At 35.4% G+C, this 15,620-nt stretch overlaps 1 protein-coding gene across 2 annotated transcripts in view; it reads left to right on the top strand.

The window, feature by feature from the left end:
* Positions 1-15,620, top strand: part of mop (tyrosine-protein phosphatase non-receptor type protein myopic) — a 289,765-nt gene that overhangs the window by 173,508 nt on the left and 100,637 nt on the right. For both annotated transcript variants that reach the window (XM_090387729.1, XM_090387730.1), the window contains exons 16-17: positions 5,138-5,331; positions 12,882-14,731. In XM_090387729.1, coding sequence (XP_090243855.1) covers positions 5,138-5,331; positions 12,882-14,731 — 2,044 coding nt within the window. The remainder of the gene's footprint in view (positions 1-5,137; positions 5,332-12,881; positions 14,732-15,620) is intronic.

Raw genomic sequence — 15,620 nt, 5'->3', positions numbered from 1 at the left:
TTGAAACTGTGCCATCTGGGTGGTGGTGCCCACCGAGAATAAGTAGCAGTAGTCTTTTCTGTTGGTGAAGCATTACTTATTCAAGGTAGTGCAATACATGGTAACTCCTTGTGAAGGATGGGAAAGCATTGCCTATTTGGGGGATTCATGAGTGATTTAGTTCAGTGAGTGAGTGGGAGTAACCGTCTCTTTGTTCTTTCGACAGCATTTCTTCCTCTTCCTCTCCTATTATCACTTTTCTACACCTTTTTGCTTTCCTAAGTCTAATAGGGGCAGTATGTGGATAACACAGTTTCTTATCCCATGACATTTCGCAAGCAGTGCCGTCTGGGTGGTGCCAACTGAGAATAAGTAACGATATCATGCACTTCACTAATAGTCTTCTCTATTAGTGAAGTGCAATATATGGGCAACTCATTGTGAAGGATGAGCACAATATGAGATATAGATGAAACGATGCCTTTCACACTACTACCCTAGTTTTTCTTTCTTTATTTATTTTTATTTAATTCAGATAAAGTAAAAGTTTCATTCACCCCTAGACAGCAATCAAATGCTAGGAGGATAAACAAAACCATAACATACAATACAAAATCTATATTGGGTAATATAAAATATATAAAGATACAAGCTGAAGACATTATATTCAACATAAATGCTCAATATATACGGTCGGTGTTTGTCCAAGCAGAGTGTGGGGATGTCGGCAGGATGCTGTAGGCTGACTGGAACAGGAGAAGGAGCACAGATCATCCTCAATTACAGAAGCCATGTAGGACGATGGTGAAATGAAGGTCCAAAATTGCAAGATAGCTTAGGTATCTACAAAAACTTTTGTTCTGTAGGCCTTGTCTACGCAACTTGCCTCAGGGTTGATGTTTAAGTCAATGAGAAGTCCAATTGTGTTTGCTAGGAACATATGACTGAGTGTGAGCTGATTTGGTTGAGGGCAGGTCAGATCACAGACGTTTGCCAGTTACTTATCCTTCTGTTATTCTTGGGCAGGATGATGAGGCTATCAATGCTGGGAGTGTCTAGTTTACTGTAAATGAGCTTAGAGAGGGTAATTATATTGAATGATGACGATTTGCTTCCAAGGGGTCATTCAGGTCATTCCATGCAGGCGATGTAGTATACCCTTAGAGAGATAGTAAGGGGATGTCCTGAAGTCCTATTGAAGGATCGAAGAAGCCAATACTCAATCCCCAAGAACTGCCACAGGTAGGTTGGAGGGGCACAGGATTAGGTTTCAGATGCATAGCGGGCTACTGGTACTAAACAATATCGGATATACTGTACTTAGTTGTCAGCTTGCTATTGTGGTAACCCACCAGTTCCTATCAAGCTGACCAAAGGGCTGAGAAGAATTTTTCTAGCTTCCTTGAAGTGCTCCTGAAAAGACAGGTTCGAATCCCAGACCAAGCCTAGGTCTGGGATCCTATCAATCCTTGTTGAGAGTTGACAAGTTTAATTTGGTATCCATTTATAGAGATGTGCATTGGGATTATTCTTCTCCTTTTTTTGTAAATGTCATCCAGGCAGATTTTTCGGCATTTAGTTCAAGACCAGTATATTGAAGAAAGGTGCTTATCTCAGAGATTTGTTTTGTTGCAGCTCTTTGGATAGAGAGAGCTTGCTCTGGCTGATCTAAAAGAATTGAAAAGCTTCAGATCACCGGCATATGATGTTGTGTTTTGGAAATTTGCTAGCAGAGGTTCCAAAGCTGCTGCGAACGGCCCTGCTGAGAAAATGTAAAGGATCATGAGAGACCATTGTGCTCAACAAGGAGTCGTCTTTTCTGCAAAATTTTTTTTTTTTTTTAATACAGAGAGGAGGTTATCAGAGAGCTTGAAGTAGTTCTTCAGGATGTTAAGTAAAGATGTGATGGAAATCCTATCATATGCAGATTTAACATCAAGAAAAATTGTCAAGCTGCATTCAAGAATTCAAAGCTTCCTGTATGTGAAACAGTGTTTGAGGAGATTGGTGGTAGTAGATCTCCCAGGGATAACGCTGTGAAGGTGGCAAGGTCTGCAATGAAAACAGTGCTCAATATGTTGCGCTAGGATTGGCTTTTCAGAAACTTTAAGAAGCGAAGAGCCCACTGAGATCGGGTGAAACTCCTTCACAGTTTTAGGCCTCGAATTCTTTTAAATGGGTTTGACGCAGTAGTGTGTCCAAATTTCGGGCACAGTGGGTGTTCTCAAAATTTCCTTGAAGATATGTAAAAGAACATCCACAATGGAGACACGGGATATTTTAATGGTAAACAAGGGAAATCCATTAGACCCAACGATAGCTTTGTTTGGTAATTGGTTGATAACTTTCATCAGATTTTCCTTCGTGATATTAAGAGTAGACAGGAGAGTCAAATCACATAAAGGGATGGAAAGGGGACAATTAGATTCCTCCTTTACAGAACTCTCACCAAAAGTATTGTCCACCTATTTGATCAAGAGGCTATCATCCATCTGAATATGTGATGCTTTGCAAATGGCCACTTTGAGCACACTAATTTGTTAGCTATATATCTATTGTTGGCTTGTCGTTTTTGCTTCAGGAAAAATGCACGTTTCTTTTTAAAGTTAATAAAATCATGTGTGGTTCCAGAACTCTTCCATTTCCTGAAAGTATGCGCTGCTTATCTAGGAAGGTGGGAACCATGGTCTCTTGAGAACCACGGTTTTGTCCATTTGGAGATTCTGGTGGTTTTTGAAGCTCCTTGAATGGCCGTTACTGTCAGATGGGCAGCAAGGTCATTAGTGGCTTCTTCGATTGGCAGGGTGGAAAGTTCATTTCAGTTGGTTAAGGTGAGAAAACTGAAAATTACATCTTGCTTGATAAAATTAACCAAAAAAATGGTTTGGTTAGGACTTCATCATCATCAGGATGCATCGACAAGAACATGAAAGCAAAGGTGAATGGTTTGTAAGAGTTGTCTACACCAATATTATATGGTAATGTTTATTATGTATTTGTACATAGTAAAAAATGGATGAAGGAACTGAAAAATGAGAAAATTATTTTATTAGACATGTTTTATTGTAATATAAAAAAATGTAATATATTGCACAATGTAAGGTTAAATAAAGTTTATTTGGAGTTATGCTATTTTTCAGTTGTATGAATAAAGAACGAATCCAGAGTTTTGTCGGGGGGGGGGGTTTGCCATATTTTTTCAGATAAAATTGTGTTTTAGCATTTAGTTATGTCTTTAACTTTGCACTTAACTTTTGTTGCATGATCACGAAGATGATCATTCTTACAAAAAATATTCAAGTACTTGGTCAATTTTCTCAAAGAAAAAGCTTTAATTCTTTAATTTTCAAATTCTTGTAACTGCGGATAATGAATACTCGGATACTGGGGACCCCCTGTATTTTTTTACAAAACAAAAGTCAGTCATAATTTTAATAAAATCTAAAAAATAAATTACTGACATAGATTTGTTGCACATAAAAGTGTTGGGAATTTGCATTTTTTATATATATAGCCTAAAAATAAAAAACAGTAACATGAAAATATAAACTTTCTTTTACATGTAACAAGATATGGAAAATGTAACCTACTAATTTTTGTTGAATCACTCAGTGTGACCCACTAAACAAATCTAACTTTAACTATACCCCCTGTAAGGGAATAGTTTGAACACCACTGGTTTAGGGCAAAAGCCTCAAGCTGTAGAAGTTGTATAAAGTTATTGTACCTATTGAGCATAGTCTCTTTCTATATATAGCTACGAGTAAACTAGTAAGCTACTTAGTGCATTGATTGCATATTGTGGAGGCTCTTCACAAGTTGCCTGGTATTGCACTATAAAATAAAAGACACTGCTCTGATAGCAAAGTATATTGCTTTTTATTTAAAGTCTATGACACTACTCAGACCCAGGTTTCAACTCTGTTTGTAGTCTCATTGGTGGGCTAGTAGGCATTGCAAAGACCTCAGCAATCTAATGACAAGGTATATCCACAATGTGTGAGATGTGAGATTGTGCACTAAGTGAAATGGCATTGATCTCATTGTGGAAGCACTTCACCATGTGTACTTCAACTCAGGTCTTCACAATGCACCTATCTGCCCACTAATGAGAGCTCCAATCAGAATCAAAACTTAGATCTCGGTAGTGGTATAAATTTTAAATAAAAAGCAATATACTTCTCCATTGGAGCAATGCCTTTTATTTAGAGTAGTGCGATACCGAGGCAACTCATGGTGAAATCCTCCATAATATGTCTGACACACTGAGTACCAAATGTGCAAAACTCAATGCGAAGTATATTAAAGATTGGGAACTTTTTGCCAAAGAAACACTTCAAAGAGTAATCTCTTAACTTAAATGGGTAGATAGTCCAGTGTAATAAATTACAATGAATGCAGTTAAAACATTCAATATAAAGTTTGTAATTATTAAATTATAAATTTTCCTGTGATGACAAAAAAATTTTTGTAATACCCTGTTGTATGTTTTTTTTCCCCTGTTTGGATTTATTATTTTTAATATTCATATAGGAATTAAACAATTAGTATTTAATAAGATGCAATGAAACTAGTTTTTAAAAATATATTGTAATGAGGGATTATTCTCTTTTCTACCAGAATGGGCCCAAGGTAATTGTTATTAAATTAATATACAAATATGATACTGCTGGCTTATCTGAGGTTAAGAAGGTATCCTGAGTGAACTTAAAGTCAGAAAAGTAGTAGTTAATGAACTCGGGCAAAGGGATTAGTCCACTGTAATTATTCAGTTTTTTTTTTTTTTTTTTTTCCACACAACATCAAATTGGCCTGTAAACATGAATGTTTGAACAGATATAATATATAAATAGAAAAATTGCAGATATCATAGAAAACAGCACACTTGATCTAAGTTATAAGTCCACCAAGGAAATCCCCCACCACCCAAAAAAAAAAAAAAAAAAAAAGACTTTGCTGCTTCATATTTTTTCACTAATGTACAATATATGCCCATCCAAATTAATGAACATAACCCTATAACAAACGTAGTAGTTAAGAAAAATGAGCTGGGCATTTTAGCACTTAAACCAAGATAACACATTTATAAATTTCCACCAAAGTAGTATAGCACATTAGCACAATTTTCTTGTTCAGTTTTGTTTATTTCTCTTTCCAGGCGTGAAGCAATGATAGCATCTCTTATTTTCTCTTATGAAGCATATGGAGATTTGACATCTAAAGCTGAAAAAGGATTAGAGTTCTACAAAAAATTGCAAGCCAACTTAACTAGACTACTTGCACGAGTTCGCAGTGTAACCAGAGTCCAAGATGAAGAGAGATCACAAATTATGGAGGCTCATGCAAAGAAAAGTAAGTTTTTCCTTTATTTAATTTTGATATGGAGGGAAAAACACATTTAAATTTTAATATGATACATAGTACCCTGTGGATTTTTCTTAGAGTTTGAATATAATTTGGATATGATTTTTAAAATAATTTCGAAGTTCCAAGCCTCACCACATTTGTAAAATTTCTTCCTCAGTTATTCAGAAAAATTAGAAAGTAGATAAGCTTTGCAAAACTCCATCTGTGTCAGATGCTTCAAATAAGTCCAACTGAATTCATCTCTACTTTTTTGAAAAATTCGAGAAGGAATAGTTGAATGTTTATATTTTCCTTGATTGCTTGGTGGTAACTTTTTTATGGCACTTGCTTGTAGATCTTTCTGAAGTTTTTGCTTATGCAGTTCTGAATACGATTGTTTCAAACAGTAGCAGAAGGTGGTTCTGCAAAAAAAATAATGTTGACATGCAGCGTAGGTGGACCTTGGCTTGCAGGGCACAAGCAGATTACGTTATTATTTAGAGCAATCTGATTGTGATTTCTGTTTATTTTTTGTGTAATGATATTTCACCAAAATAGTAAAAATACACCAAAGCAGACAAAATTATATTAAAATTTACGTACATAAAAATCATTTAAAAAATAAAAAAGTGTCCTTCAATATACAAATAATTTTAAAAAATACACCTACAGTTATTGGTCAGTCTGCCATAAGCAGGGGTTGCTGCTGATTCAGTTCTGCTTCCTATAAGTAAAGAGAAAAATGATAACACAAAGTAGATTGTAAAAGTATTATATGATTATATTATATATGTATTCAAACCTCTTCATATTAAGAAGGCAGAAATGTTACTACCTTTCATTCATACAGACCAAATGATTTTGTTGCTTTGTAATTTAATGATTATTCCTTTAATTATAGTAGTTGGTGTACTGTAATATTTTTTTGTTGTTTGCAGTAAGCAACAGTCCTATTAGCAATAATGGAAGATACAAATATGAAGATATTTGTATCTTCCATCATGAAGGTACAAATATGAAGATGTCTCCCATTGTATCAATACAATGATATAAGTACATATCATTGTATTTAAAAATAATAAAAGGTTGGGAAACACTGGTTTAAGCCTTATAAAGACTGGTTTAAGCCTTATATCTTGTATTTTATTTTAGACTATTTTTCCGTACTCATGTTATTTTTGAAAACCCCAAACGCTAAAGGCATTATAACTTGTAGTTTGACTCAGTTCTGTACAAGTGGTTACTATACAAGCTGGAACATGTTGCAGTCACTGTTAAGATTCTTCAGTGGATCACAGGGGGGCTGCAGAGCAGCAGGAACAGGGCTGTGATTAATGGTTACATTTTAGATTGAGCTAATGTTAAAAATGATGTTACCTAAGGATCAGTACTGGCACTAAGGGTCTGCACAGTCCTGGACTTGGCCCTCAGGCTGCATTTGGGCCTGATAGAACAAATCTTAAATGGGCTTGGGTCATACTGAGTAGCACAGATAACATTCGAGTCAGTTATGGTCAGGTAATATTTGGGCTCAAACTTTATGAAACATAAGTATTTCAGGCTTCCTTGAGCTATTTTTATTCCAAAGAAAAAGTTATTTGCTTTAGCAAGTAACTCATGATAGAGAAAACATAGAACAGAAAGGCATGATTGCCTTTCTGTTTTATCTGGCTTTCTGTTCTATCTGGCTTTCTGTTTGCCTTTCTGTTCTATCTGGCTTTCTGTTTGCCTTTCTGTTCTATCTGGCTTTCTGTTTTATCTGGCATGTTCGTGTTGCATTCGAAGACAATGCATGGACTAGGTATGCTCGATTAGTACTAGAGAAAGGGGAAGTGCTGTATTATTATAAACAGACTATTCAATAGAGCTAAATAAAACGTGTTGAAATGTGGATGAAATGGGGAATTGGTTTCACAGTGAAATGCAATCACGTACAGATTGGGTCAGGCCAGGTAAAATTCTTAAATTTCAGCCTGTGCAGTCCAGGCTGAAAACAGATTGGGACCACTGTTGATTCTGATTTTCTTAAATGATATTGAAAAGATAGGTGTGATGTCAAGATTTGTAGAGTGGTTATTGATCAACACTAAGCAGCACTTCTTTAGGACAACTTGGATAGGCTTCGAGCATGGTCAAAAAAGTGACAGCTGTTTTAATGCAGCTTGGAGAAGAATGACCCCAGAATAACTTGTGCACTGGTAGTACGGTTGAATTAAAAGCAGTAGAAAAAGAAAGGGATTTGGGGGAGACATAATGTGAACCGACATGAATTTTTGTATTTGAATAATGCAGTTTGCAGGCTTTTGTTGAAAGCCTGCAAACTGCTTCTGCACAGGCAGATCCTTAAGATTTATATTAATGTCAGAGCCACTCTGCATGTGCAGAAGATTTTTGTCATTGTTTACATTTAGCCTTTATATCTTGGTTATTTTATATTTTTATGCTTTGTAATTGATGTAAAGGGGTACACCATTTGTCATTCACACTTTTACTCACTTATGTATGTTATACTAGATTTTAACTATAGTCATTCATTGTCAACTGGCAATATATTGATATTGATTGATCTAAAAACATATCAGGCTTGTAGATATATCAGGATCTTAATTCCCTATTATATCCTTTTGATTTATAGTTTATTTTCTAGGAATATAATTGCTAAAAGTTTGATATTCAACTAACCAAATTCCTATGAATGACATAACACTAAATATAAACTGTTCTCACCATCTACAAAGAGAATAGTTATCTTTCAGTTGTACTTGTGGAGACAGAAGCCATTAAAAAAAAAAAAAAAAAAACACACACACACAACAATATTCCAGAAATATTGTTGTATGTATATCCAGAAATCCAAGGAATGTAAAATTACTACTTAATTATAAAAAGTAGTAAAACCAGTACTTTTTATAATACCATATGCATCAGTGATGATGCATATGGTATTATAAAAAAAAAAAAAAAAAAAAAAAAACTCACTTTACCCATCCTTACCCTCCAAGAATTTGTCTAGTTCTTCCTTGAATTTATTCAAGCCATCCACTTCCACAACAGATGGAAGCCTATTGTGTTGTTGTTGTTTCCAGTCTGTGAAGGACCTGATGCATTGTGCATTCCAATATACCCCTTTGCACATCGCTTGTACCGCAGTGTCATTTGATTGACTAGGATCCCTCTGTTTGGCCACATAATTCTTTTCACTCACCATTGTCCTCTGATATCAACAAGCTGTCTATGGTTACAGGGTTGCTCTTAACTGGATGTTTCTTACCGTTGGTCCAATCCCAGTACACTCTAAATACAGTTTGAAAATCCTAGCAGGATATCAGTTCTGTCATACCTGTCGAGAGCCTTGTCAATTTGGCCTTGGTGAGAATGCGCAAGACCCATGGGATAGAATTTTTCTCAGCATGGTCTGTGCTTGTTAGTAGGAGAGACTGTTTTTACAGGGATGAGATACACTTGAATAGAAGGGGTGCACGATTATTTGCTGATGCTATCGAGGCAGTGATAAGTCGGTTTGGAAACTGCTAGCTTGGAGGGGGGATACACAGACTAATAGTTTAACTAGAGGTGCCTGCAGCTCTAGCTAAACTATTAGTCTGCAAGTGATTCTTGCATTAGTCAGAGGTGCAAGTGATTCTTGCAATGCTACTATTGGTGCATGCAACAGCCTGGAAAGCAAGGTGTCTGGGATTTTAGGCCTTGCTGTGGGCATCACGGAACAAATGAATACATGGATTGTGTTAGGGTAACTAAGATCTGATGCATGTATACTTACATGTACAGTAATGCTAAAAGCATTGTAAATAAATTGATGAATTTGAAGTACTGTCGTTGAATGCAGACATTGTAGGAATAATGGAGATGTGGTGTCACTCAGACATAAGTGATGCTGAATTTGAATAGTGTGATATAAGCAATGGGAAAACAAAGTTGAGAATAGGAGTGTTATGGACCTAACAACTGTGATGAATATACTGAACAGCTGTACAGGGAAGAGTGGGCCTATAAAGGGAAAGGTATTTGCTTTCATAAGAGTGATTACAGATGTCTCAAACAGTTTTTAAATTGTGTGCAGTGGGACCAACAGCAAATTCTAAATGGGAAGTATTCAGGATAGTAATCAAAAAAGCAACTAGGCTTACACTACCATTAATTACATTAGTTGCACTACCATTGGATATGTCAACTGATGCTTTATCATTGGATTCATTTACTATTCTTTCCACAGTGAATTCACACCTGTGGATTCATCTAGATTTATATACATGGAATTAATTCATGTTCTTCCATAGTATAGTTGTGTCCTTGGAATTGTTTCATATACGTGGACTTATTTCCTGTTCTTTTATAATTGGATCTTAAGTCACGTGTTACTTATTTCATGGGATTTAAATTAATTCTTTTTCCTTGGATGTATTTTCTTGGAAAATTGGACTATAGATTATAATTATTGATCTATTTATATCTCAAAACATTTGATGATTCTTGTTTTCTATACTCTGATTCGTTAACAATCATTCCCTTATATAAGACTATTCAGCTTAATATAACGTAGCATTAGTAGAGGCATATGATGCAAGAAAGCAAGCTTATGCAGCATCAGCCAAAAAAAAAAAAAAAAAAAAAAAAAACTTCCTTCCACTTCACCCCTCCGTTCGTTCGAAATACCTGTCCAGCTGAGCCTTAAATTTATTTAGGCTATCAACTTCCACAACAAGGGATGGAAGTCTGTTCCATCAACCAACTACCCGCTGGCTAAAGGCAAATTTCCGCACATCTATCCTACATCTGTCTTTCCTCAATTTGAATTTATGCCCTCTCAGGTGATTATTCTGAGCAAGAGGCAGTATCCCATCAGCATTGAGCATGCTCAACCCATTCAAGGCTTTGTACACCTCTATCAGATCACCTCGCCGGTGCCTAGTCTCCAGACACTGTAATTTGCAAAACTTAAGCCTTTCTTCGTAAGAGCAACCCTTCATTCCGTTCACTAACCTTGTTGCCCTTTTGGTCATTTGGTCTAACGAGTATGTTTTTTGCCACTGTATTGTACAACACTATTTATCTATTAATTGTAATGTGTTTAATTTTGTATGACTTTATCATGATAAAGTCATACTATTCCAATCATATTTCTTTTTCCGTTGCTAATTTTAAATTATCTCCATACACTTGTATTCTAAATACTACAATAGAGGTCACTATTTTCCCACTGTTTTGCATTTCTTCGCAGCTTACTATTACGTCTGCTACACTGCAGTGAATTGCTTTATCATGTAGTTATATTGCTTCAGCTGACATCTTTCATCAACTAAAACCTTTTTCATTCACTGTAACTTTATATATATATATATATATATATATATATATAAGAACCAATAGAGTGAAAATGAACTGAACCAAATAAAATAACAATAACAGAAAAATATAGGGGGGGTAAAGAAAAAAGGGTAGTGTTGAAGCAATGTTCCTAAAATAATTTATAAATTAAGCCAATTAAAAGAAACTTAGTGGCACCTCCTCGATGGCACCCGTTTCCAAATTATGTGAAATCTCACTATGGTGGAAACGTAAACTAACAACATTACATGACCAAATAAACTGAAACTTAAAATAAAATGAAATAGACCGACCATTATGCCCCATCTTGACAGAGGACCACGAGGCCAATAATAGTCGGGGAATCACTGCATTTTAAACGCTAAGCAAATCCATGCAACGACGGAATGATACTAAGATCAAACCGCCGATGCAATAGATTTGCACAGCGGTGGTCCTTATGCAGCAAAAAATAATAAAACAGAAAGCCTAGTACTAGCATGGCCAAACCACACCACTGAAAATATATAGAAACAAATTAGACTATAGATATTTAATTTTTGGATAAATTTGATCGTGTGTGTGTGTGTGTGTGTGTGTGTGTGTGTGTGTGTGTGTGTGTGTGTGTGTGTGTAATTTTAAAATAAAAGTTTCAGTGGATAAAAAAAGGTTTCAGTTGATGGAAAAGTTTTAGTTGATGAAAAATTAATGTCAGGTATGACAGATACACCTAAAAGCACAAAGCAACATTAAAAGATGCAAAAGTATATAAAGTATGTATTAGATAGTATGAATCAGAGCTGTAATACTCAATACATTCTACGTTGATATTAATATTTCTGGAGAGTATCATACGGAAGTGTTCTACATACTATATTGAGGTAAACTCCTCTTATTATTTTACAAATAAAGTATGTATGAATAGATTTATTATATAAAGTATTCATAGATGGAGTGAAAATTACACAAAGTGCCAGAAGGATAAGGATAGTAGAAAAAAGTATAGCAGATATGTAAAAGAATGTTAATATCCTAGAAGTTATGATGAATTACGAAAATTATGGGCTGAATTACAAAGCCAATAGGAGGTGAGTGAACTGTAAAGTAAATTTATTAACAATAAGGTAAAATGCAATGCAAATAAAATAAAAATAAAATAAGATTAAAATAAAATAAAAAATGGTAAAGCTATCATCAGATATGGCGGGATATATTTAGATAAAAGTCGAATACAGATATGGCAAATATGCAGAATCTGTAGTAAATATTGATACATGGTCAGGTTATTTCATCAGGGGACTACACCTGTCCATGTATCAGGAACTGCATTTCTATACTTGTCCATAATAGTAGAAGAAAGGTGAAAAGCCAAAAAGCAAAAAAAATTAAATTAGCACATTCTTATACATAAGAATCCCAAAGCAGTGTCAATTATTAAGGTAAAAATAAGGTTCAGGTTAGAATAAAATATAGTTAAGTGTTTTCAGAATGGGAAAAGGTGTTTTTTATAAAAATATATAGAGTTTTTGTGTAGGAGTTAAATGTTGTAATTTTGTGGAAATTAGAATTAAATAATTTGGAACAAGCACGTGGTATAGGGTGAGGTATTAAATTGAGGATAGGGAAGGGAGAAATTTGAAGTTAAGTAAATAAAGGCGAAAATAGCGATAGGAGGAGGATAGTAGGAACGTTCGTATCACCCTCATATACACTAATAGTTTTACAAATGGGAAGAAAGGTAGAAATAGATAATAGACATAAAAAAGCAAAGAAAAAGTTATTAAATCACACTGAGTTAGCTGGAGTTGTGAAGCCCAACCTTACTATCTTTACCCTTCTAGTTACTGGCACTTTGTGTAATTTTCACTCCCTCTATGCATACTCTATCTATCTGATATATCTATTCATACATACTTTTCTTTTTTTTCTTTTTTTTTTTCTTTTTTTTTTTTGCCTTAATATATGTTATCAGTTTAGAATGAATTAATATGTTATTTTATAATTAGAGAAGGAAAGGTTACATTCAAGAAAGTGTAATGTAAGGTCATATTTTACTAATATAATAATAAAATTCTATTATTAAAAACAAGATATCATTTGCTCTTTGTCTTGTATTTGTGCTATTTAACAATATGTTGTCTGTAAAGAATTGTTTTATGCTAACTGAAAGTTTGTTGAAAGTCATTTTGGAGAATGAATAAATATAACCTTTTTTACCCCCGTTATCTTAGCTGGAAGACCATTAGGACTGAGTAGTTCTTTCCCTTCATCATCTGGCCCTAAACTGCTAAAAGACTACTTGCATTACATGACTGGTAGATCTGGAGTGCCACTTTCTGGAGCAATGACAGCAACTACTTATCCCCAAGTACCTGCATTTGTTGATGCATCCGGACAAGCAGTTTCTTCCCTTCCTGGTGCTATTCCCATTCAGGCTTCAGCTCCTTATCCTGCAAAAGTTGAAACTCCTATTGTCTCACCACCCGCTTCACTTGGTATTGGAAGCACCATTGTCAATACAGCCACTCTGCCTGCAGCAGCCATTCAAGGCATGAATACTGGCAGTACACACCAACAGCTAGAAAGTGCTACTGCTTACCATAACCAGATAGGCAGTTCAGCGATTCCCCATCAAGATTCAGCTGATACTTCTGGAATTGGTGTTAGACCTGCACCTGTTGGTTCAGAGCAGACCACTACATATCAGTGTTCACTACCTGCCTTGTCATCATATACTGTAAACAGCATTAGCAAGCCAATATCTTCACACAGTTCTCATCATCCCATTCAAACCCAAGGAGGTATGGGAAATCAGCCTTTGTCATATGTTCAGTATGGGTATGTTCCGTATCAGAATGCCACTTTTACAAGCCAGCAGCAGCAGCAGCAGCAGCAGCCTGAATCCCCAGTAGTGCCTTCCAGTATTCCTGCATTGCATCCTTCCTCTGAAGCTGGAGTTGCATCATCTGTTCCAAGTAGTTCTTCATATTCCAGTGCTTATCATTCTCAGTCAAATAATCAGGCAGTGTCACAGCCTCATATGCTTTCTCATTCAGGGTCAAGCCACCAATTAGCAGCTAACTTCACCCCAACACAGTCAACTAATCTCTATCCTCAGTCTTCTACATCGTATCAACAAACATATACTGGTAGTCCACAAAGCCAGTCATATTCAGTTACATCTCAGACACAAAGTGGATATAATGGAGTACCAAATACTTACCCATATAACTATTCACCAGCTGGTGGTACCGCAAATTCCCCAGCAGTAACAGCAAATTACAACCAAGCAGTAGCAAAAAATACTGGCTTTGCTGATAATTCTGCTAGGCACTATAATCAGGTAGCATCCTACAATCAAGTCTATGGAAATCAGTATAGCCATAATGCAAATTCTACATTTGGACAACAACCTGCTCACCTTACTAGTACTATAGGATATTCTCATAATTCTCAAGCACAAGCAGTTTATACACAACCTTCTGCAACTAATACTGCTCAGTTAGCAACGAATTATAGTTACCAGAATATACCACAAAGTGCATATGTTAGTTCAGCAAGTGAAATTTATATACCCCAGCAACAGACATCTGCTGCTTCTTATGGAACTTATTCACAAGGCTATTCATACTCAGCATATCAGTATAACAGACAGTACTATCAAAATCAGACAGCAGTAACTGTGCAGCCAAATGTAGCACCTATGGCAGAACATTCTGCATATTCCCAAGTTCAGCAGCCTCAACAAGGCTATCTTACTTCTCAGACTTCCCAAGTACAAGCTGTTGTAACTGTTCCACAACAATCACTACCTCCATTGCAGCCACAGCCTGTACATCCACAATCAACTGTTCTTCAGCCTGTTGGATTAACTAGTTCCAAATCGCCTTCCACCACAACTGTTAATACAGAAAATGTAGAACAGAAAAAGCCAGAACAAAAAAACATTTCTTATTCTGTATCTGCGAGCCCAGCACATTCAGATTTATCCGTGTTATCAAATCAGTCATCTCGGGATCTTTTATCTAGTACTGATGAAGGTAATACACAGAAACCAAAAACTACTGTATTACAGCCCAAGGTATGTATCTGAAATAACTGTATTTAAAATTGGGGGGAAGCATGAATAAATTGCAGAATTTCATTAAGCTGTATTGCTAGTGTCCAAGTAATGTTTTTTAAATATTAAAAAATAATAACTACACTTTTAGTTAGAAGTACCTTTGGAAAAGTGCATCTCACAAAAACAGTTTTGTTTTAAAGGACATTCGGTAAGAGTTGTTACAATTTGTGTATATCCACCTTATTTGTTCAGATAGGCATTGACCTTTTTCATCACAGTTTCTTCTTATCCGGCTTCATAAATGAAACCAGCAACAGTAATGAATTCTCATGCTTGTATCACATGGTTTTCGATACAGATTTTAAAGATCTAATTTCAGGCACAGAATAAATGTAGTTTCAGCTTTTTTTTTTTTTTTTCTGTCTATTCTGCCCATTGTTTATCTCTGAAAAGATTTCATTCCAACAGTTAATAAACCTTTTGTCTAAAAGAGAATTTCCTTATATGCTGTCTGTATTTATCTTTTCTTACTGAATAATCAGATTAAACACTACTAGATATTATACCATTTGCACAAGTTGCAATTATAGCAGTTTCCTGCATGTGATATAATATTGTTTCATTTTATTAATCAATAGTTGGTTTATACTAGTGATGTAAAGTTTGTTTTTATGTAATATCCTTTCTGAAATTGGAGTTCCAAACTTGTATACAGCACTTCAAGATGAGGTCTAACAGGGCTTTGTATAATGGAATAATTACATCTTAGTTTCTACCTAGAACAGTGCTTGGTTTTCTAGAGAGAGAGAGAGACTTTCAGGATGCCATGAGCTATTCTAGTCAACATTTTGAGAGAACTCCATGTTGTATTGCACTGTTGCTCTTCTTTTCTTTTTTTTTTTTTGTC

The sequence above is a fragment of the Mastigoproctus giganteus genome, chromosome 13 (assembly GCF_048544385.1).
Source record: "Mastigoproctus giganteus isolate SK-2022 chromosome 13, ASM4854438v1, whole genome shotgun sequence".
Classification (NCBI taxonomy): Eukaryota; Metazoa; Arthropoda; class Arachnida; order Uropygi; family Thelyphonidae; genus Mastigoproctus; species Mastigoproctus giganteus.
This window is presented reverse-complemented; position numbering and strand designations above follow the sequence as displayed.